We start from the raw sequence: 21429 nt of genomic DNA, 5'->3' as shown, positions 1-21429 counted from the left end.
TGTTTTTCTTGTGTCGTAGCTTCCTTATGGGTTAGCTTTAGAGGCACCTACATTAGGTTAGATGGGCAGTTGACTTGCTGCGTAGTAGTGTTTCTCCATTATAGGCTTTTTATTTCCTTCATTTCTAGCTTTATAGGTACTTTTCACTAGTATTTTAAAACCAACCCGTTCTAATAAAACTGCTTTTGAAAGTAAGAAGATTATGCTTTCTGTAGATTTAGACTTCACTTGGAATTTTTTTATGATTGCTATTTGTAACACTTGTCTGGTATTGGAAAAGATCATTAAATAATAGTGTAAATTTCAATTCAATATGTTGAGTAATTTCACCTAGAGATTTCACTGAAGTTCTATGTAACTGTTGGTAAATGAGTTTTTAGGAAATAGTTTTTGTACTGAAACTTAAGATGTTTTGTACATTTGTGTGGCCTTTTATGTCATAGGTAACCTCAAGAGCATTTTGTTTCAGAACTTGATGACTGTGTGATAACACTTTATTTCAGTTTCTAAAAAAATTCTTAATTCAGATAAAGGAAGAAATATTATGTTGAGCTTTCAATAATTGCTTGTATGTAGTGGAGACTTTATGGTATATCTGAAAAACCTGGTGAAATAATACCAGAGGACTTGAAGAACAATGCAAAGGTGAATTAAAGTATTGCAAAAATGAAAATTGTCTATAACCTTATTTTTGGCTTAGGGCCCCACAGCTGTATTGTGCGTTTGAATACATTTGAATGTGAAAGTGGTAATGGTCATTTCTCTTTTAAGACTTTAGAGACCTAGGTGGGAGAAATAATTGGTCTTCTTAGTTATTATTACTAGATTTTTTCTTCTTCTAGAATCTAGGCGTGTGTCTATGATCTCTTGGAAGAATAACATTAAAAATGTCATGTAATAGATTTTATGTATTACTCACTGGTAATATATAGAAGTATAAATTGGATGCCCTAACCATTTGTAATATGTTTAATTAAGGCTGTGAGAGTGAAGTTTCTTTTCAGTGTTCTTATTAAGTAAATGATGTTGGAAATTTAAAATTTTAATGGAACATTATGTCCCAATTTATCTTTTTCTTTTTAATTTTAGATGGGAAATGTTAAGTCCTAAGATCGATAGGTTGACTGTGACAACTATGTTTACTTACAGAGAGAACAGGAAATGAGAATGGGTGATATGGGTCCCCGTGGAGCAATAAACATGGGAGGTAGGGATTTGAAGCACAGGCTTCTGTCACTTACTTGTCATTTTTCAGGGAACTATACATGCTATTTGTGGTATGTCAGTAACAAAATTTGAAACCAACATTTGTAAGTGGTGAAATTTTCTACGTTTATTGAGAAAAAAAATCAGTATATTTAAAATACATGCTAGGAAGAATAATTTTATTTTGTTTATTTGAAGGCTAAAAAATGTATTATGTTTTAATAGATGCAACGAAAGAAACCTGTAAACAGGTTTTGATTTAGCAACCTGAAACTTGTAGTCATCACATGGTATAATATAGCTATGTTGTTGTATTTTTAAAAATCAAACTCCATGCCCTGCAATTGGCTTTTTGGTGTTAGAATTTTGCTAGCTTCTGAGTTACAGTGTCTTTAAACTTCTTGAGAGTATTTTATACGTTTCTATTTTAATATAACTTTTTGCTTTACTTTGAAGCTATTTTTATTCGTTTTACTGAATGTTTAACTTATTTTCCCTAGCCCACAGTATCGTGCACAGAAATGTACTCTTTGGAGACATGTGTGACTTGTCAAGTAAATGAGATATATCTTACATATTTAAGCTCATGTATATCTTTAGAATTCATGTGAAGTTTCTAAGAAAATGTTCATAGTAGCACTTTAATATTGATTGCTTGTCTGCCCAGGTGATAAGGGGAGCAATACCAAGTAAATAAGCTAAGAGAAGCATAAGTGGGGTGTTTTCATAAGTTTTATTAAATTTTAACTGTCATACCTTTGAGATTTAGATAATTAAGTTTTATATATTAGTTTCACATTGTCTCACAGAAGCTGAGCTTAAATCTACATAAGTCAAATGTACATACTGTTGCAAGGATTACATCACCTTAACACTCCAGTACGTTAGGTGCACTTCGAGTGAGGAGATCCACATTGCGCTTAGAATGTATGCACGGTGTGTGGAATAAGAAATCTGAAAGCATCTAATATGTAGATCGAGCATTTTCCATGACCGACCACTTCCCACCATGCCAGTTTATTGCCATTTGCCAATTAGCTAATCTAAATCATTTAAGACAACTGCTGTTTCCTTTTGTTATTTTTCTTATCTGCAAAGAAACTAGTTATTGACCATCTCTGAGATGCAAAGGAAGCACAAAACATGGCCCTTAACCCAAAGAACTTAATTGTGTAGTACAATTGTAGTACAGTGGTACATGAAAAAAATCATGAGAGAACCAAGAGTACATGAGAAATTTTAAATCAGGTAGTACAGTTGAGGGTATAGTGATATACAAGTAGTTGAGTGTTTATATCATTTTCAGAGTGAATTGTGGACTGGTGTATTATATAATCTAGGTGGATTTAAGGATTTTCAGTGTGAGGTTGTTTGAAATGCCATTTACAGGTAGTTTGAAATGCCATTATAATTATTAGATTGTCATTAACATCAGAACCAAACTTGAAATATTTCTGATGTTTTAGGGACCATGAAAGCAGTCTGATTTGATGAGCAACTTTATTAGAAGAAATGGGAGAATATACTTTTAGATTTCTTATTTAGTTAGGAATTTAAGAGGTTTAAAAGTTTTGATGGCATTTTATTCACTAAATAACCATGTTTTAACACTTAATTAGCTCCCCTAACATCCACTCCATTTAATTTTCTCCTCTTTACATTTTATTCAAATTGAGGGTTTATCCTCAAAGTGAGAGTTATGACTTTTAAGTCCTTATCATGCATTGAATGTCACTGTTCAGTTGGTAAATTGTCATATTCTCTCAAGTTACATAGATGAAATGTGACAGTAGGTTTTCTGGTGTGTTATGTACTCCACGTGGAACACAGTTTATAAAAGTGCTTTTCAGGGGACCAGATAATTCTAACATTCCTTATTAGATCTTTGCATTTAGTCTAACTACAGTCATCTGGTAGAAGAACATAATTACTAAAAATAAGAGTACTTCAACTATTGATAATTGAAAATATTTTTCTTTTATTTTATTATACCCATACTTGTATTAGTTGTATTGTATCTTAGAAGTTAGGTGTGATAATTATGTTTTATTAAAGGGAGAAAAAAAAACCAAAAACAACCGTAATCCTCGATCTGTTCTTTTTGGGGAAAGTTGAGGTAGGATTCCTCCTGGATCATGCCTCTGCCCTTAATCATTTTGCTTGTGGGAAAAGTTGTAGAAGTCTAGTAAAAATTTGATTTGTAGCTATTCTAAGGGAATAGAAACATTGTTGGATAGTTCAAGTGTAGATTTACTAGTGAGAACTTTTTGGGATTAAGGAACTACTTCTTTTCCAGGAAGTGGTTGGGGTCTGGGAATTGGGTTCAGAAGGAGCCACAGAGTATGTTGCCAGGGACAACAGGAAGTCAGACTTCCTCCCTCAACTGCTCCTGGACTCAGCCTTGTGCAAAGTTGAGCTTCATTGGATACTGAATTGTGAATTTGAATGACAACTTCCACTCCTATTATAATGTGTTATTGAGAAATTGAGTTCTGAATGTCATGAAATTAACTAGATAATACTAGAAGAAAATTCAGTCTTTGTCATGAATTTTTAAGATAAGTATAACTAGTTTAAAAAATTTTAAAGTTCCAAGAGGATACCTAAAAATGTATTTGAAGCCATTATAAGTGTTGTATTACAGCTTAAACATTATTGTAGTTAACATGAGGCAGGTGGATGGATGTCTTGATGAAAAAAAATTTGAGGTATCTGACTGTTCTCATTTCCAGAATGTCAGTATGTCAAATAAAAAATTCACATAGCTGTATCAATATTTTATCTGTATTTGGTTGCATTTGCTTTTAGAAATAAGTTTTGTCATGATGAGTCATTTCAATTTTTTAGTTTGTTTCTATTGCATATTTCTATATAAAAAGTACCTCCTGTAATTTTGGGAGATGTTCAATAACTATGTAAAAGTCAATTTGTTTACAGTCAACTTTATATATATATATATATGTGTGTGTGTGTGTGTGTGTATAATGTACACACACACATCCACACTATGTACACATACACACACACACACACACACACAGAGACATCTATATATGAGGATGTGGTTTCTCCCATCACAATTTAGTATAGTTTACATGCTAGTATTTTTAGTCATAACTATAAGAAAAGTGGTTTTGTAAGTGCTAATCCTTTGCTGTTAATTTAAACCGGTAGACAGTTGTCATACTTTCTTCACTCATAAGGGAGTATTAATTAGGTTAAAAAGCAGACTACAGCAAATAATACTGATGTTTTAAAGAAAACTTTTCAAGCTTTGATAGTCTCAGACATAAAATAATTGATCGTTTCCTCATTTGTTATATGTACATTTGTTTAGCAAATGTAATGCTCTATCAGAGTCAATAATTGAGTGTCCCATTCTTAAGGAAGTAAAATGATTTTGATAGTATTCTTGTTATATAGTTTGCCTAAGTATTGTTAAATTTTAAATGTTTACTCAACTAAGATAGGACAGCTCTAAGTATAGATTGTTTTGCGTAGATGCGTTTAGCCCAGCACCTGCTGGTAACCAAGGTCCTCCTGCAATGATGGGTATGAATATGAACAACAGAGGAACTATTCCTGGCCCGCCAATGGGTCCTGGTCCTGCCATGGGGCCAGAAGGAGCTGCAAATATGGGAACTCCAATGATGCCAGATAATGGAGCAGTGGTAATGTATCATGCACATTATTGTGATTATATCAGTAGAATTTACTTCTGCCCCAAAGGTAACTTCACACTTGACATAATTTGGCATCATTTGTTTTGTCAGTAAAGATCAATGTCCAATGAAGAAAAGGTAATATTATGAACTTAGATTTTGATTTATGAGAGGCATTTTTTTATTATCTCAAGAGTTAGGATTATGATCCACGGCATGCTTTTGTATATGAGTGTATAACAGATGTGTATGTTAATTACAGTCATTTTACAGTGATTTTCATTTGTATACACCTCTTAACCAGCATTCAGTGTGCATTCTAGTATTTTGTGATTGTGTTCTCCTCTGAATTCCTTACCTTGGTGAGGTATGAAGCCCCAATATGTATGGAAACACAGTTTTCTTTTTTTAAAAAGATCACTTACAAATAATTTCAGAGAATTTAACTGTAAAAAAAATTTACATTAAAGTTTTAAAGTATATTTTAAAGTTATATTGATATTGCTTTCTCACTAAATAGACTTAGTAATTTCAGTTACATTTATTACTAAATTTAGGCAATTTCATATCTTGATTTGAGAGTGTGAAGCTATCTTTGTCTGGGTTACATATTATAAAAACGTTTTTCAGTTGTACTTCATATTTTAAGTATCAGTGACAAGACTGATAGCATTTTTCTTTTCCCTTAAAGTCTGTCACTATCTAAATGAGACTTTATATTGGTAAAACATTTTCTTATTTGGTTTTTGTTAATGGTTGTCCTAAGTAACATTAAGAAAGGGGAAATAGTTGACTGTGTATTTGAAAAAGGAAGCTCAGTTTTGGAATAGAAGATAGCATTGCTACTGAGAAAGAGAAGGTGTTGTTGTTAAGACTCAGACCTGCCATCAGCCCTAAACCCTCCTGATCTCAAGAGATGCAAGCAGTGAATGCGGGTCTTAGAACTGATGGATGCAGTATTCTATTTTAAATTTTATTTATTTTAAATATAGTCCTTTAAGAATTTGGACAAACTGGATATGCTAACAGGTTTTTAAAATGAGTATCTACACAGATAAGGAGGCAGTAACATAATACTGACTGTGATCAGATCAGGTGTTACATACTGATCAATGTACCTGTGTCCTTCATTGGAGGCTAATTTCATAGTAAAGTGTCTGAGAGCTAGTAAAAACTTGTAAAAATACTTCGGTTAAAGTTTTGTGTAGCATGTAATCAGCAGAGACTTAGTAAAAGTAATAGGTCTGCTTTTCTCTACTTCACACAGAAATGGTAACGTTTATTTAAATATCCCCCTTAGTCTTTCACAGTGGTATTTTACTACTGCTTATAGGGAGTTCTGTCCAACCTTTGAGATTATGATATGTAGTTATTACTGTGAAGTTTTTCAGAATACATAATTTGTGTTTAATTCTGCCTTTTGTTGACTTCTAAAAACTATTTTCCCAGTAATAGTCTTTATAGAAAAGCACCTTGAAAGTTTTCATACTGAAACTATAACTGTTTTTATATGTACTTTCTATGTTAAATGCATTATATTGAAATTTTTATAATATTTACTGTGTTGGCCAAAAAGTTTGTTGGAGTTTTTCTATAAGATGGCACAGAAAAACCTGAATGAACTTTTTTGGCCAACCCAGTACTTTTTCAAACAATGTGATGCTGCTCCTCAGTTTTGTCTCTCATTTTTAAAACACAGTACGTTTATTAACCAAACTGTTACATGCAGTATAAACTTTAATGAAAGAGAGGGAGTTCCCCGGCAGTCTGTGTTTAGGACTGTGTGGTTTCACTGCTGTGATCCTGGGTTCATTCTCTGGTCAGGGAACTAAGATCCCACAAGCCACATATGGCATGGCCAAGAGAAAAATAAATAAAAAGAGAGATCAGAACAGTAAAATAATAACTAGGTTTAAGATGGCATTCACTTTGTAAAATCAGTTCTTTTTTCATGAAATTGGGGACATAGCATTAGCAAAATGTAACTCTTCATTCAGATGCTTCTTTTATTTTTTTATTTTTAAAACATAGTAACTAATTAAATTGCTCCTTTCTTCCTTCTATGTGTGATCCTGATTCTGCTGGACTTTCTGCTGAACTTCATGACACCACCACTTGGGATTGTGCCAATTTTTCTTGTCACTTATATTTGGCGTGTTCCAAATGGACTTCACATTTGTTTTGTGGTATTATAGCACAATGATAGATTTCCGCAAGGACCACCGTCTCAGATGGGATCACCTATGGGTAGTAGAACAGGTTCTGAAACCCCTCAAGCACCGATGAGTGGCGTAGGTCCTGTTAGTGGTGGTCCTGGTGGTTTTGGTAGAGGGAGCCAAGGGGCCAACTTCGAAGGCCCTAACAAGCGTCGTAGATACTAGACAGTCTTTTATTCATGACTGTTTAGAGGAGAAAAATAACTTTTACCTGTTACCTAGAATAAAAGTTTTATTGTTATTGTATGTAGACTTAAAATTTTTTTTAAATACTTGAAGTTTTTGTATTTTTCTTTATTCATAAGCTTTGTAGATTAGAATGGTAATGATGATACTCATCATTGTGAATGTTCAAATGTGTTTGTGACTTTAGCTAAATATAAGTATGCCACAGTACTGTGAATTCTGTGTAGTTAATCTCAATAAAGAAATCATCTTGGATAATTTTAAACTGTTATTAGTGGTATTCTCTTACAGTTTTATTAAATTTTGCTGTAATGGTAATACTTTTGATTGCTTTAACTAACCCCAGCCATTTACAAATGACAATGATTTTCTGCTTTTTAGTTTGTGCAAGTTGCCCTGAATATAGCTTAGTGAAAACTGATGTCAGTAAGGGGCAGAGTAGCACGCGGGGGAGGGAGGGTGTGGGGATTACACCTGTATGCACCATTGATGTCCTGTGAAATCAGAGTTGCTGTCTACATTTCATATAGATTCTGAATATTCAAATATTCTGAGGAGGAATATTAAGGATATCTTTGTCTTGTGCTGAGTTTTCCAAATAAATCTTTTGAATCTTGAAAAAAAAATGTTTGAAGGCAAATCTCTTGTGCTTATAAAATATCTATTTTTAATCTTATCGGCTGTTATTTATTTGGTGTCAATATCTAGATCTTACTCTTAAAATTTTCTTTAAAATCAATAAATAGCGTTAGCTAGGATGTTAGTTGGGAATTTGCTGTGCTATTTAAAAGAAATTGTGCATTTCTTGAGCATGTTTGTTTCCAGAAATGTTCAAGGTAGCCTGACTGCAGGGCCGTGAATGTTCAGGAGGCTCTGCTGTCGGACAGGCGAGGTGTGCTTGTTTCCTAGAAATATGGTTCATGTGGTGAGTGTTATGGCAGTCAGATTAGATCTCTTTCCTGTCAATTATGTTTTGAAGATTGATTTTCAGTAGTATGGAGAAACATCACATTAGGATTTTTATTCCAAACAGAGTTTTCATTATATTTAAATTTTTATGTTAGCCATGTTTAACTTAAAATTACATTTGAGGAATCATGTATTTAAGCCACAATTCTAAGGCATCAGGCATTGGTTGTAGCACAGTTACTTCTCATGTAACATTTCAGTGTGTTACTGTACCATGCTTTTAGCATTTTTCTGAAGAACAATGTGCTTTAAAAAAGTGAGCAGTATATAAATATTACCCAGGCATGGTTTCTGTTTTTGCTGGAAGGCATCCTTTGAAAGAAGTTTGGTTACTTAAGATTGCATAAAAGCAGTTGAGTATAAGGCATGCTTGAGATGCATGCTTTTGTATCAGAGTTTTCTTATGTACTATTTTATGTTCTATTTTTTTAGACACAATATGGATGGAATTATTTTCCAAAATTTTCGACATTCTATTGTTTTTGGCAAATCTTTGAAAACACGATAAGGAGATTTTAAAATAATAGACTATTCTCATCACATTTTCTGTGAATGTGAGTTGGCAAGGGGTGTAATTTGTTATGATTTGTGACATTAATTGCAGTGTGGGGAGTTGTAACATCAGCTATAATTTTTAAGTGATATCTGCTGCACCTGAATATACCTTTCCCGTCATCTGTATTTTTATTCCTAAAATCTTTAGGTAATTTTTAGTATTGTATTTTGCTTCAAAACTGAATTAATATTGGGAGAAACTTTGTCCTTGATGTTAATACCAAGCTAACTTTGGCCAAGGCTGTGAAATTCTGTACGATTCTTTCAAGAACATTTGAAAGCATTGCACAAAGAGATGCCCTAATCTGAACACTCTAGTGTCCGGCTCATTCTGGCTCCAAGAACAGAGCTCTACACAGCTTTTTCCCTTCATCGAGAAAGTCCTTGTTCCAGTTCTTACCAAGTTTACCCTGGGAACAGTCAGCTTCTGAGTGAGTCAAGTGGAGCATCTGTGAACTCCTAGTTACTCAAGTTTTTAGTGTTTTTGTCCAGTTAAACAACTTTATGGCTCAGTCATTATTTTTCCTTGTGGAAAAGTATACCAAGGAAGACATTTGAATGCCATTTTCTTAAAACTTGTAGATATAAAAATAAAGAATAGTGTTAGCTTTTCTAAATAAGTGTGATTTTGTCATCCATGCTCCCATAATTCTTTTCTTAAAAAGATAATATGAAACATTATTAGTAGTATAACATCACAATAACATGTTTCTTTTTGTGTAATGATTTGAAACACTGCATTTAAAGTCTGCATGATTTAGGTTTCATATGCTGTTATTAACATGCACAAAATAAAAATGAATATCCCATTTTCCTAATTGTTTTATTTTAGCAATGTATTTTGTTAATTTCTCCGTTTTTATTTTGAGAATGAATGTATTCATTTTCTTCTTGACAGATTCTGTTTTTTAAAAGCTGTCAGTTCACTTGTATTTCATAAAGCTCAATTTGTTATTTTTGAGTTTTTGGATTTTTATACTTAAAATCAGTGCTGAGCATTCATTGGAAGATATTAAATATTTGTTTTGAATCCTACAGTATTTTGTTTTACCTAGAATTGCCATTTAATAGAACAGTGGTCAACATTGACAGTATCTGAATTGGATTTTGTTTCTCAAATACTAATTGAAATTATGCTGTCACATTTTATTCAGAAATGTACTTGTCGAACATACAAGTTTCAGAAAGTTGGTGTTACGTGTAAACTCTATAATAACTGCTAAATGTCACAATGAATTAATAGTCATTAATGATTAGGGGGTGGGTTTATAATTACAAATTAGATTATGAATGAGAGATAGAACATAAATGTGTGATTGAATGGAGATGGTTTGTGGAAGAATGTGATAAATGTGTGTTTAAACCTTAAAAATTTTTGATATTTAGTGTCAAATGGCACTAGTCAGAAAAGAAAAAGACACTTTACTAGGGAGTAGTATGATACTTTAAATGTGGGTTTTTTGGTATGTTAAGAGTTTTGTTATAATATGTAGTAGTATGTTTAACTATATTCCTGAAATTTGAGAGCATAACAGTGATTTTAAAGTCAGATTTACTTTTAAGAATAAGGCACATTCCTGAATCCTAGATTTCACCATTGTAAATGTTGCCCTGTCTTTTACTTCCTAGTTGGTTAGATGCTCCTCCACAAGAACTCCTGGGGTCAGGGTCGGGGCTACTTCAGAGTAAGTAGCCAGGCCATCTCTTAAGTAGTATATGTAGCCCAGCATGGGTTATTTCATTGTAAACAAATAATGGTTAAATAAATTAACAGTAGTTTTATATTTTTCAAGAGTGTTGTTTCCTTTCCAGTACCCTTCATTACTAAATTTTTTAAAAAAGGGAAACATAGTAGTATAACATACTGGTTTTCTCCAGTGTGTATAATGAAGTCTGCGTGCAGTTTCCTGGTTGAATGTGGTTAAGTAATTTGTAGAATGTCACTCTGGGAAAATGGTGAAGAATTTCACTATTTTTATAGAATCTGATATTTTAAAAAGTTTTCTGATCTTTAAAATCAGGATTATGTGTTGTATATTACATTAGTTCTTTTTAAATCAATAGCACTATCTTCTGAGTATAGGAAAAAATATCTTGAAAGGGTATTTGTTTCAAAGGGTCTTGATTACTGAATAACGTTATTACTGATTGAAGTTTGAATCTTTATTTAAAGGTCCAAGTGCTGTGTTACCTTGGGAATATTATTTGACCTTTTGTCTTTTTCTATAAAATCATGTTTAGATTATAAATATCTTTAAGGATTCCTTTTGGTTGAAACCTATTATTAGGGTATATTTTTATTCACCTGGTGGGATTAGCAGTGTGTACTTTTTTTTTTTGTGATACTTGCAATATGAGAAACTTTCATTTTCTAAATGAAGAACATCACATTTCTTAGAGTAATGTAGCCAGAGTTTGTAATGCGTATTTTAAAAAATTCTTTTTCAAGTATATTGTATTGTAGCTTAAATCAGTGTTGTAACTACTGACTCCTCTATTCAGATTTTGTTGACTGTTCATTTAAAAATCTTCATTAAAATTACAATTTGTCATCATGAATTAAAGCAGTGAATTTCAAAAGAGATGGTATTGCTTCTAAGTAAAATGTCAAGTTTCACGCAGTTCACTTCTGCACGCAGTTCACTTCTGTGTAAAAATTGACTTGAATTGTTAGGATTAGGTAGAATGAAGTGTATATACTTTGAATACGTGAAATTTTCTTTCTAAATTTTCTTTACATTTTTAAAAAGGATAAAAAATAAATGATTTTAATTTACTCATTAAATACAAGAACCCTGTGTTGATTGGTTCTGTAAATGTAAGTGCATGTCTTAAATGGCATGTTGAAGGTTTTGGAATTGATGTTTATACCTGGAATTTGTTTCTAGCTCTGAAATCGTCATTACAGAATCAAGTTCATTTTTATTATGTGTTATATATCTCAGTTTAAGGTAGACTATATATGAAATAGTATAAAAAGCCGTAGGAATCTATAATGTTTCATGTCATATTTGTCAGTGGATCTTTAAGAAACATTCTTCGAGTTCTGACATCTTTTTTGCGAAGTGTCATTGATCCAGGCTTCTGTGAATGAAGCTTTGTGTATGTTTATCCTTGCCATGTTCTGTGCAAGTTATGTATGTTTTTATTTTTGTATGCTTGTTTAAATTATTTTCTGCAAATTATTCATATTATCTAATATATAAGAATAGAGAAAACATCTTATTTCATTGTACATTTTGCCAGGATGATTTTAGTTAATTTCTCCTCAAGGTATGTTTTAATTTAGATAATGTAAATTAATATCAAATATGATACATTGCTTAGATTTACAAGTGTGACTTTTTTTCTCTCTTTATGTACTAAAAAGATGTCAAACAACTTCACATAGTGATTCTCTTAATAATTTCTGACCTTTTTAGTGTTATAAACAGTAATAACTTGCTCAGTGGTTATTTAATCTATAATGTTCTTTCTTTGAATTGATTAAAATATTTACATTTTTATGCCTGTGGTTAGAATATTTTAAACAGAATAACTATGGAGCCAACAGTTTAGCAAACTGAGCAAACTGGGTTGAGAGATAAATGGTGTGGTATCTAATATATCATTTTATGACAAGAAAAAAAGAGTTTATGGGAGCGCTGTCATTGAGAATTTCACTATATTTGTTGTACCAGTTATGTATTGAGAGGTCCTCTTGTATTTTGGACCCTTCTCCAGCATTGAGATACAACAGTGGGGGAAAAAATCCCTGCTATAAATTACAGTAGCCGTGGATGTCCCTCTGAATTGATGGCTCTCAGGCTAATTATGCATCGGAATCACCTGGAGGTTCAGTAAAACAGACTTCTGGGCCCCACTCCAGAGTTTGTGATTCAGCAGGTCTCAGGTGGGGCTAAACAGCAGGCATTTGTAACAAGTTCCCAGGTAATATCCATATGTTGGGTCTGGGGACCCCACTTTTAAACCTCTGTTCTAAAGTGTTCCTCTGAAGAGGCACAGAAACTCTTCTGGTTGGTGGTTTTTGGTGGTGGTGGCATAGAGGATTGTCCTGGTACATTGTATGTTGAGTAGAACCCTTAGCCAATCATGAGAATCCAAAACACTCTCAAGCTTTCTCAGGTTCTGCCAACTGGCAAGAACTGCAAAAAGTCTGTTATTCTTATCAGGCTATGGCTTGGCTATTGAATGCTGAGTCTTAAACATAATACTCTTTTTGAAGTAGGATTTTCTTGTGTGTGTGTTCATAAAGCTAGTTAGTTCAAAGTGAAGAGGGCGTATAGAGAAATACACACTTTGAAAATGTAAAGTTTTTTTACTTAACTGATTCTCAACCATCCTTACCAGTATGAGGTTGAAACAGTGTAACAATTTGTTTTTGTGCCAGTGTATTTGAATGTGCTTGTGCCAGATGACCGGTGAAGGTTCTAGAAAACTGCTGATATTTGCTTCCCATCCTGGTGAATATGAATAGAATGATACTATTTTGATGAAATGATGGCTTTTGTAAGTGAGCTCATCTTTTGCTTTTCCAGATTGAAGATAAAGTTTTGATAAATTATTTCTTCTCAGACCATGCATGTATTTACTAAATGTAATTTCTTTTGCTTTGCAGCTTCAATTCTTATTACACGTTTAGTGATACCCACCTGGCAGTTTAGTAAATGAGAATTGTTAAGTAATTTTAAGATTAGAGTTACAACCTGCTTTGTGAGACCTTACAGTGATGTATGCTACGTAAATATGTGGTTTAAAAATCTATTTAAAATTATATAGTATGTTGAAATAATCAAACTGGTTCATAATGAGAGCACATAGTTAATATATTAACAATAGTTTCTTCCAAACAATTGTGACTATGTTAGTGCAAAGAAATAATCACCTGGTTTGCAGCCTTCTAAATATCTTGGAATATAGTTTCTAGAACATTGTGGTATATGTTAATTAAGAATATCTGTGCGTAGAAAACAGGTGTGGAGACTTGTTTCTTCATGTAGTCCAGCTGTCTCCTGGGTGCCTCTCTGTCCTGCTTCCTTCCAGACTAATAACCCTGACACCAGAAATCCACTTCAACCAAGCTTTTTGTGTGTGTGAGCCAGAAATGGGTGGACTCTAGGAAGGAGTGTTAACTGTGGTCTAGGAAGCCCTCATATCCACAGACCCCATTAAGGAGTCAGATTCCTTGCTCCTTGGGAGTCCAGAACTTAAGAGGCTCAACTCCTATCCTAGTTGGCTTGTTAACCTGTTTTTCAAACAGAAATTCTCATGAAGGTCAATGAGAGGAAAGCTTTGTTTCATCCATCTTTTATTTTTTTTTATTTTTTATTTTTTTATGTTTTCTTTATTTTTTTTGGTCTTGCTTAATCTCACAAGACCTCCAAAAATTGTCTGGTGGTGTAAGGTTTCCTTTCTTGCTTCTACATGAGTTAGTCTGCACGGCAATGCTTCATCCATCTTTTAAAGCAAATTTATATGGATAGATTTCTAGATATATTTGTTTTTCCTATGTAAATGTTTATTGCTAGTTTTCTTCAGCCAAGATTTGACTTGAAGTCCTGTGGCTGGCAGTCCTTGAAAGTGAAAGTGATGTCGCCCAGTCGTGTCTGACTCTTTGCGACCCCATGGACTGTAGCCCACCAGGTTCCTCCGTCCATGGGATTTTCCACCAAGAATACTGGAATGGGTTGCCATTTCCTTCTCCAGGAAATCTTCCTGACCCAGGGATTGAACCCAGGTCTCCCACACTAGGCAGATGGTTTATGATTTATGCATAATGATTTATTAGGAAAATTTAAGAGACCTTGTTTTTTTTGCTTGTTAGCTGTATATTATGCTTAATGGGCCTTTATTTTGAGCCATTAAATCTTGTAAATTATATGTAGGAGGAAGATCAGAAGTTCTTGGAAAATGACATGTTCCAAATTGGGGGGCTGTGAAGTACAATATAGAAAATACCTATTCAGATTCTTAATTTCTGCTTTGCAATGTAATGTGTTTATATTTCAGGAAGACTAAATATATATCCTAGTGTTTGTGCTTCAAGTGTTAGAGATAAGGTAAGCCAAGTTATTTACATTATGATCTTTTAGACAATGACTGGATGATTTCTCTGGGTTAAAAATACAGATCTGATAATTTGAATTATCTTGTAATTAGTTGAACAATATGAAAGAACACTGCCTGACACAACATACCTAGTCATCCTTTTTTTTTTTAAATAGGTCATATCCATATAATATACATACTAAATAATTTAGCAACATGTAAACAAGACTGGTTTCAGCAGTTGGATATTGGCAGTAGTGTCCTGCAGCCTGGGTACTGCAGAGACAGCTGTGCTGAAGGCACTCCTGCCCTCAGCTCCCTGGCATTTGCATTCTAGATCTGAAGACACTCAGTGACAGATGGTTGAGATGACTAGAGAAAATGATAGCTCTTTTATTAGACAAGTAGACTGGAAATGACCATCTCAGGAAATAAAGGGACAGAACCTCTTAAATGTAGTCTGTACTGATGAAACAGAGTTGCGACTGAGGAAGTGGCACAGTCAATCCACTGTGGGAGCCACACTGTTCCCTGTGGCAGCCACAGGTCTGCTGAGTCTTTGGAACAGGACTGGTGAGGCTGGGACTGGGTTTTAATTGCATTATAATTAACTTAAATTCGGTTATCAATGCAGTAGTAAGCATATTTGGATAATTTGGATATGTGAATTTACTTTTGCATCTTAAGTTTAATGAAACCTAATACATAAGTATTGAAGAAAATTTGCCATTTGAAGTAGATGTGTAAAATATACACAAAATTGCAGAGACTTAGTATGAAGAAAGAATAAACTGTCTCAGCTTTTCATATGACTACTTGTTGGATTGGTGATATTTTGACTATATTCAGTTAAATAAAGCATACTATGAAGCTAATTTCACCTGCTGCTTTTTTCCCCTTCAGTGTTGCTTTTATGACATTTAGAATTTCTTTTGTTGTTTGCATTATTTTTCTTATGGGAAATGCTCATCTAGGATAGTAACTGTCAAATTTTGTTATTTTCCTTACATGATTGTAATCCTCGAATCCTGTTACATGGTTTGTAGTTATAAATCTGTTTATTTTTATCTTTTAGAAAGAATAACTTGAGGTTGAGGGTTTGCTGAGTGTATGCTCACCATGAGGTGTAAGGGTGGGACAGCGTTCCTGTATGATCAGTTGGTGTTTGTGCAGGAGTGGCCAGCGCGGCTGAGCTCCCAGTTCTCAGGAAGTAGTGATACACATTTTACTCCCTTTACTTTTGTATATTATCTACCTGATACCTTCTTTGTAAAATATTTACTCTTAACTCCTGAAGACGCTTCGTCATGTAAGATTTCTCCTAAAACTTTATGAAATTTTCTTCATTTACTTACTCCATTTAATCTAGGATGTCAGTTCTGAGAAAGTTAGGGACCTTATCTGTCAATTAGTGATATATTTTCAGTTCCTGGCAAGTCCTTACTAAATGTTTAGTGGATGAATGACACCAACTGTACAGACTGTATTCACTGATGAGAATACAAAAATGAACAAAATATGGCACTTGCCCTCTTGGGATTAAGCAAACTTTATTAGGCCAGTTGGTAGTAATGAAACATTTAGGAAGTGCTCTGGAAACCCAGAAGCGAATATACACTCATGTTGGGAAGACTTCACTAAGGTGATCACTTTTGAGCAGGACTTAAAGGTGAGTAAGTATTTGCCCAGGGTAGATTTTTAGGTGGGAGCTGGAGAGAGGACTCTGGGGCAGTGAGCAGTTAACAAGGAGCTGTCCAGGGCCAGGATTCAGGGTGGGGAAGAAGTAAAGGTTGCTAAGTTTTGAGTTTGAGGTGAGGGGGTGTCAGGACAGGAGAGGCTAAGTCATAAATGGAAAGCCAGGGGATCACATAGACCATTGATTCCCTAGCCCCCTCCCCAGCTACACATGCTCCTTGAAAGGATCTTTAGTATTTATGAGGGTTGTTAGATTCCAGCCAAGCATTTTACACATAGAGTGTGATTTGAGACCACAGTTGGCCCTTGTGTCCCTGGATTCTGTATTCAGGTTCAACTAACAGTTGATTGAAAAGATGGGTGAGGGTGGGGGTGTAGGGAATTCCAGAAAGTTCCAAAAATTGAAACTTGAATTTGTCATAGGCAACTATTTACATAACATTTACATTATATTTGATATTGTAAGTGATCTAAAGATATTTACCATACAGGAGGATGAACATGGTTTATATTCAAATGCTTTGCCATATTATAGTAGATTTTAGTGTCTTGAGGGGGTACTGGAACCAGCCCCCTGCCCATGCCCAGGGCCGACTGCAGTGATCTGCTGGGAGCAGGAAGTTAGGGTGCTGGTAACCTTGTGGCATCTGGTCTGAGTGCTGGGCCAGTGGTGATGCCGTTTGCTGAGCCATGGAAGGTAAGTGCTCAGGACTGAGCATGGGCTGTAGCTGCTTGAGGGAGAGAATGGCTATCCACTGGGTTTTGTAATATTTTGGATTTGAGTTCCTACAGTGATTTGTTGGGATTTTAAAGACTATAAAGCTTCTCTATCTGAGCTCAAAAAGCCTTGTCCTTTATCACTGAAGGTGACTTAGTATACTTCAAGCTGGTTCTGCTTTTACTGTCCTTGCAGTTATTCTCCATGTAATGTTCTGTGCTTTCTTCTAAAAGGCTCCTGCCCTGTGCCAGATGCAGTAGTTCTGTCTTAACAGAGCCCCTGCTGTCTTGTCGGCCATGGGCATTATTTGACCTGCTCTCGTGTTTCTGTCCCACCGTCCTTCTGCCCTTGCTCACTGAGCCCTGAGATGGCTCCTGTCTCCCTGGGTCTCTGAGGAGGATCCTTTCCCCACAGAACTAGACCACCTCTCTCATTCCTGTCACCTCGTCAGCGTGTGGGGCTTGTTTGTCTGTTGTACCTGCCTTTTACTTATCTTGTATCAGTGTTCCCAGTATCATGGCACAGTTGGCACTGAACTGGTCTGAGGAGATATCCAGGAGGAAATGGCATAGACTTGAGAGTTTGCAGCTCATGTGTGTGGATGAGACTCCCAAGTTGCTTATTCATTCAGTAGATAGTTTTTAAGCAGCTTTTGTCTTGGCCTGTGTGTAAATAATGAAGAAAACAGACTTGGTCTCTGCCTGCTGTGAGCTTGGAGTCTGGTGAATGGTGAGAGAAACGTGGTGAGAACTGGCTAGTTCTTAGCTGTCATCACAGTGGGGAGTTAGAGCAAGAAGAACAAACAGAACTTTGAGCAAAGCCCTGTGTGTAATAGAGTTTGGGAGACTATATGCCCTTACATGCATCTATAGAAATATGTCTAAAAAGAAAGAGTGAGGAGCTGGGAAAGAAGGGAGAATGTAAAGGGAGTGATTCGGGATGGACGGAGGGGAGCCTGGGTAGGTGAGGTTGCTGGTACGAGTTTTAACTTAAAAAGGCTCTCAGTGCAGTTTTGTGAGTGGCTGAGCCCCGTGCAGTGGAGGTTGGTGCTGGAGGAGCCCCAGGCATTCATGAAAAAGGGCAGCAGGATGCCATTGTCCTCTCCAGGAGAGTCTGGTGTTCTCTAATTGAGTATCAACCAAAGGCTTCTGGTTTTTGAAGTTTCCGTTCTTGTTTTCGTGGCATTGGTATGCCCTGGAGAGAAGGGGACAAGTGGGCCAGAACAGCTTATCAGGGAGCGTGATCGTCATGTGTGCTCCAGTGGACAGAGATCTTGATGCTGATAATTCCTCCAGTGACAACTGTAAGGTGGCTCCATGGTTATGGTTTCCAGGAGAAATAGTTCAGTAGTGCTCTCTTTTGAAGGGAATAGTTGTTCCTCTCAGGCTTTGTTTAGTAAGTTGGGTGCTGTATCAAAAAAGAGATTGAGATACTGGTTTGTGCAGATATTGGGAGGAGAAAAAGCATGTAATATGCAATTTGAAGAAACTTTTCTTTTTTGGTCTTTTGTGTTTTAATTCCTATTCAAGGGTGAGTCATTATTCCATACCCTGATTTAGGCTGCTGGCTCCCTTTCACTGCACCCTGTTTTCACTTGTTTGCTTCCGTTATTTGTGGTTTTTTGGTTAACATTACTGTCCAATTGGATGGATTCTGGGGATTTTAAAAATTACTTTTGGTCATTGTTTGCTTTTCTGGGTTGTCTTTGAAATGTTGTTTTGAAATGTTTCTAGATTATATATAGTAAACTTAACTGTCTAGGGATAATGCTTGGTCCCTGCATTTTGGCTTCTGTAAGTCTTCTCACTAGGTACTTTATGGTGAAGACAGATGAATGTGGGCAGGGTATGAAGAGTGGGTGGGGTCCCACAGTCTGGGGACCTGCAGGCAGCAGTTTTCTGTTTTGAGATTTCTTTGCTCTCTGACGTGAGAGCTGCTGAAAAGTTAGGAGGTAAATGCAGTTGGAGAGGATCAAAATTTTTTTCTAGTTTACAATATAGTGCCATTTCAGGTAAAAATCAGCATGTTACAATTTGTGTATATTGTCCTAACTTCTAAGGAAGGTCAAATAAATACAATCAAATTGAGTTAGATGTTTAATTTTTTTTATATATATAGTGAATACGTAGTATTTGAAATACAAATATGTTTTATTACATTTATTTGAATTATGGTTCAATTTCCTGCCTTTATACTTATTAGTATAGAAAGAGAATTGTTTTTTAAGACCAATTAATTAGGTGTTTGGACTGTTTCAGTTTTTCATAAAATTTTCCCAGTGCCCTTTATCTTGAGCATTTCCTCAGTTTCCCTTGCTCCTCATCACCGTCTTTACGTGGCTCCATCTTGAGGCTGGCCTTGTCTGCTCCCACCCAAGCTGTCAGAACAGCTGCAGCAGCTGTGGGCCCCTTGGCACTCCAGGGCTCTTCTGGATCCATGTGTTCCTCTTGGCATGTGCTTGGCAAGATCAGCATTAAGTGAACCCTGGATAGTTCATCGTGACCGTTAACTACAGTTCTCTTCCAGTTTGTCCCTTGCTAGTTCTTTTCTTTTGGACGGTGTGTGAGCGCACGTACACTCAGCATGGGTGCTAGTGCTACAGTGAATTTTGCTTTTTTTTTCTTTAAATGAATTTTATCACATCATGATGTAGATATTAAAAATGCTAATTTAATGTAGACATTTTATTGCTGTCATGATACTTGGATATATGCTAATACTATATTTTTTTTCTAATACTATATTTTTCAATAAAATAAACGATTTTTAAAAAACCGTATAGGGCCCACAAATGAATTGTAAGGGATCACATTATTGTTAGATGTGGATAAAGCCTAGGTATTCACTAGAAGTGGCTGGTAATTCTGAATCATTGGTTCTGAAGAAGGTCTGTTAGCTGCATACAGAAAGTGTTTGCTTCATTTAAGGCCAAGGAGCCAGTGTTGGGTGGACACAAGGTGTTCATGTTCTGGAGCAACTTCAACTCTTGCAGTTCGAGTACAGCACAGGAACTAAAGTGCGGTGCAGGGACTGCTCGTGAACAGCAGCAGGGTTGAGATGGGTCATATCTGCATGAATTGGGAAGCAGAAGAAGGGAGGATTCAAGAGAGCATGTGTGAATACACAATAAGTCTTGGAGTCTTATCAGAAAAGAGTGCACCTTGTGCTGGGCTTATTCGAGTGTGTGCTCATGTGAAATAATTACCTGCTGTGCGCAACAGTTCAGTGGCAGTGCTGGGGACACTTGACGACTTGTACAGTACATGTGAAACCTGTTCCGAATTGTTACAGGGAGTTTGGAGAAGAGAGATGGAAATAAGATAAACTAGTTGGGAAGGATTTGCATACTATGAATGAGAAGGGAATGTTTTTGTTCAGGGCAGGAGGGTTAGAGGACCCGTCAAAACATAAGGGGAGAGTTACTTCATGAGTGTGTCCAAGGTTTGGGGAGGTAGAGATGTCCCAGTATTGTCTCCAGGGTGAGTTGCATCTTGTTTCAGGAGCAGGTGGTATCAAAGAGGATTTGGCATGAATAAAGGTGTATGAAGTGAGAAGTTAGCCAAAGTGAGACTGGAAAACTAGTCAGCTCTTACTCCATGATAACCACAAGGAGTGTATTGGCAAGAGAGTAAGTCCTGAGATTCGTATTTCATAAAGGTTACCTGGCTTGTGGAAGAACAACTTTGATTAAACTCAGACTGCAGGCCAGACAGCCTGTTGAGATCAGGAAAAGGATTGGAGAGTAAAAGTAGAAATCAAATCAAGATATATCAGTGAATTACAGAATGGTCAGAAGGTGGTGGTTAATTGAATGTTGGGGAGATTATGTGGAAGAAAGGCAAGATTGACTGGTTTTGAACCCCAAATCCGGTATACCATTTTGGTGCCACCAACTTGCAGGAACAGAGCAGTGAGGTCAGGATGGAGCTCTTCAAGTTCTTGTGACATCTAGAAAGGGTGCTGAGTATGGAAAATCATTCAGCTTAGGAAATGATCTTGGCTTAAGAATTCTGACAGTCATCAACAGAGTGAGCACCAATTGATAAAGTGAGAAAGCAGATAGTTGACCAGTACACATGTATATAGTTTATGGGCTGATGTTTAGAGGCTGATACACCCTTTACACATCTCTGGATGTTTAGGTTGAAATTGAAGGCTTTGGTGAACTGAGTCT

General features: G+C 35.6%; 1 protein-coding gene across 8 annotated transcripts in view; it reads left to right on the top strand.

Annotated features, from left to right (window-relative positions):
- Positions 1 to 21429, top strand: part of PSPC1 (paraspeckle component 1) — an 85457-nt gene that overhangs the window by 38064 nt on the left and 25964 nt on the right. The window contains exons 7-9 of one of the 8 annotated variants that reach the window (XM_020900546.2): positions 1150 to 1207; positions 4708 to 4877; positions 7064 to 7535. The exons of 4 other annotated variants lie outside the window; for them this stretch is intronic. In XM_020900546.2, coding sequence (XP_020756205.1) covers positions 1150 to 1207; positions 4708 to 4877; positions 7064 to 7249 — 414 coding nt within the window. In that variant the 3' untranslated portion in view covers positions 7250 to 7535. Of the gene's footprint in view, positions 1 to 1149; positions 1208 to 4707; positions 4878 to 7063; positions 7536 to 14803; positions 14855 to 21429 lie in introns of those variants that run through there. 3 more of the 8 variants (XM_070471626.1, XM_070471627.1, XM_070471625.1) reach the window with 3 other exon arrangements.

Source organism: Odocoileus virginianus, chromosome 8, assembly GCF_023699985.2.
Source record: "Odocoileus virginianus isolate 20LAN1187 ecotype Illinois chromosome 8, Ovbor_1.2, whole genome shotgun sequence".
Classification (NCBI taxonomy): Eukaryota; Metazoa; Chordata; class Mammalia; order Artiodactyla; family Cervidae; genus Odocoileus; species Odocoileus virginianus.
This window is presented reverse-complemented; position numbering and strand designations above follow the sequence as displayed.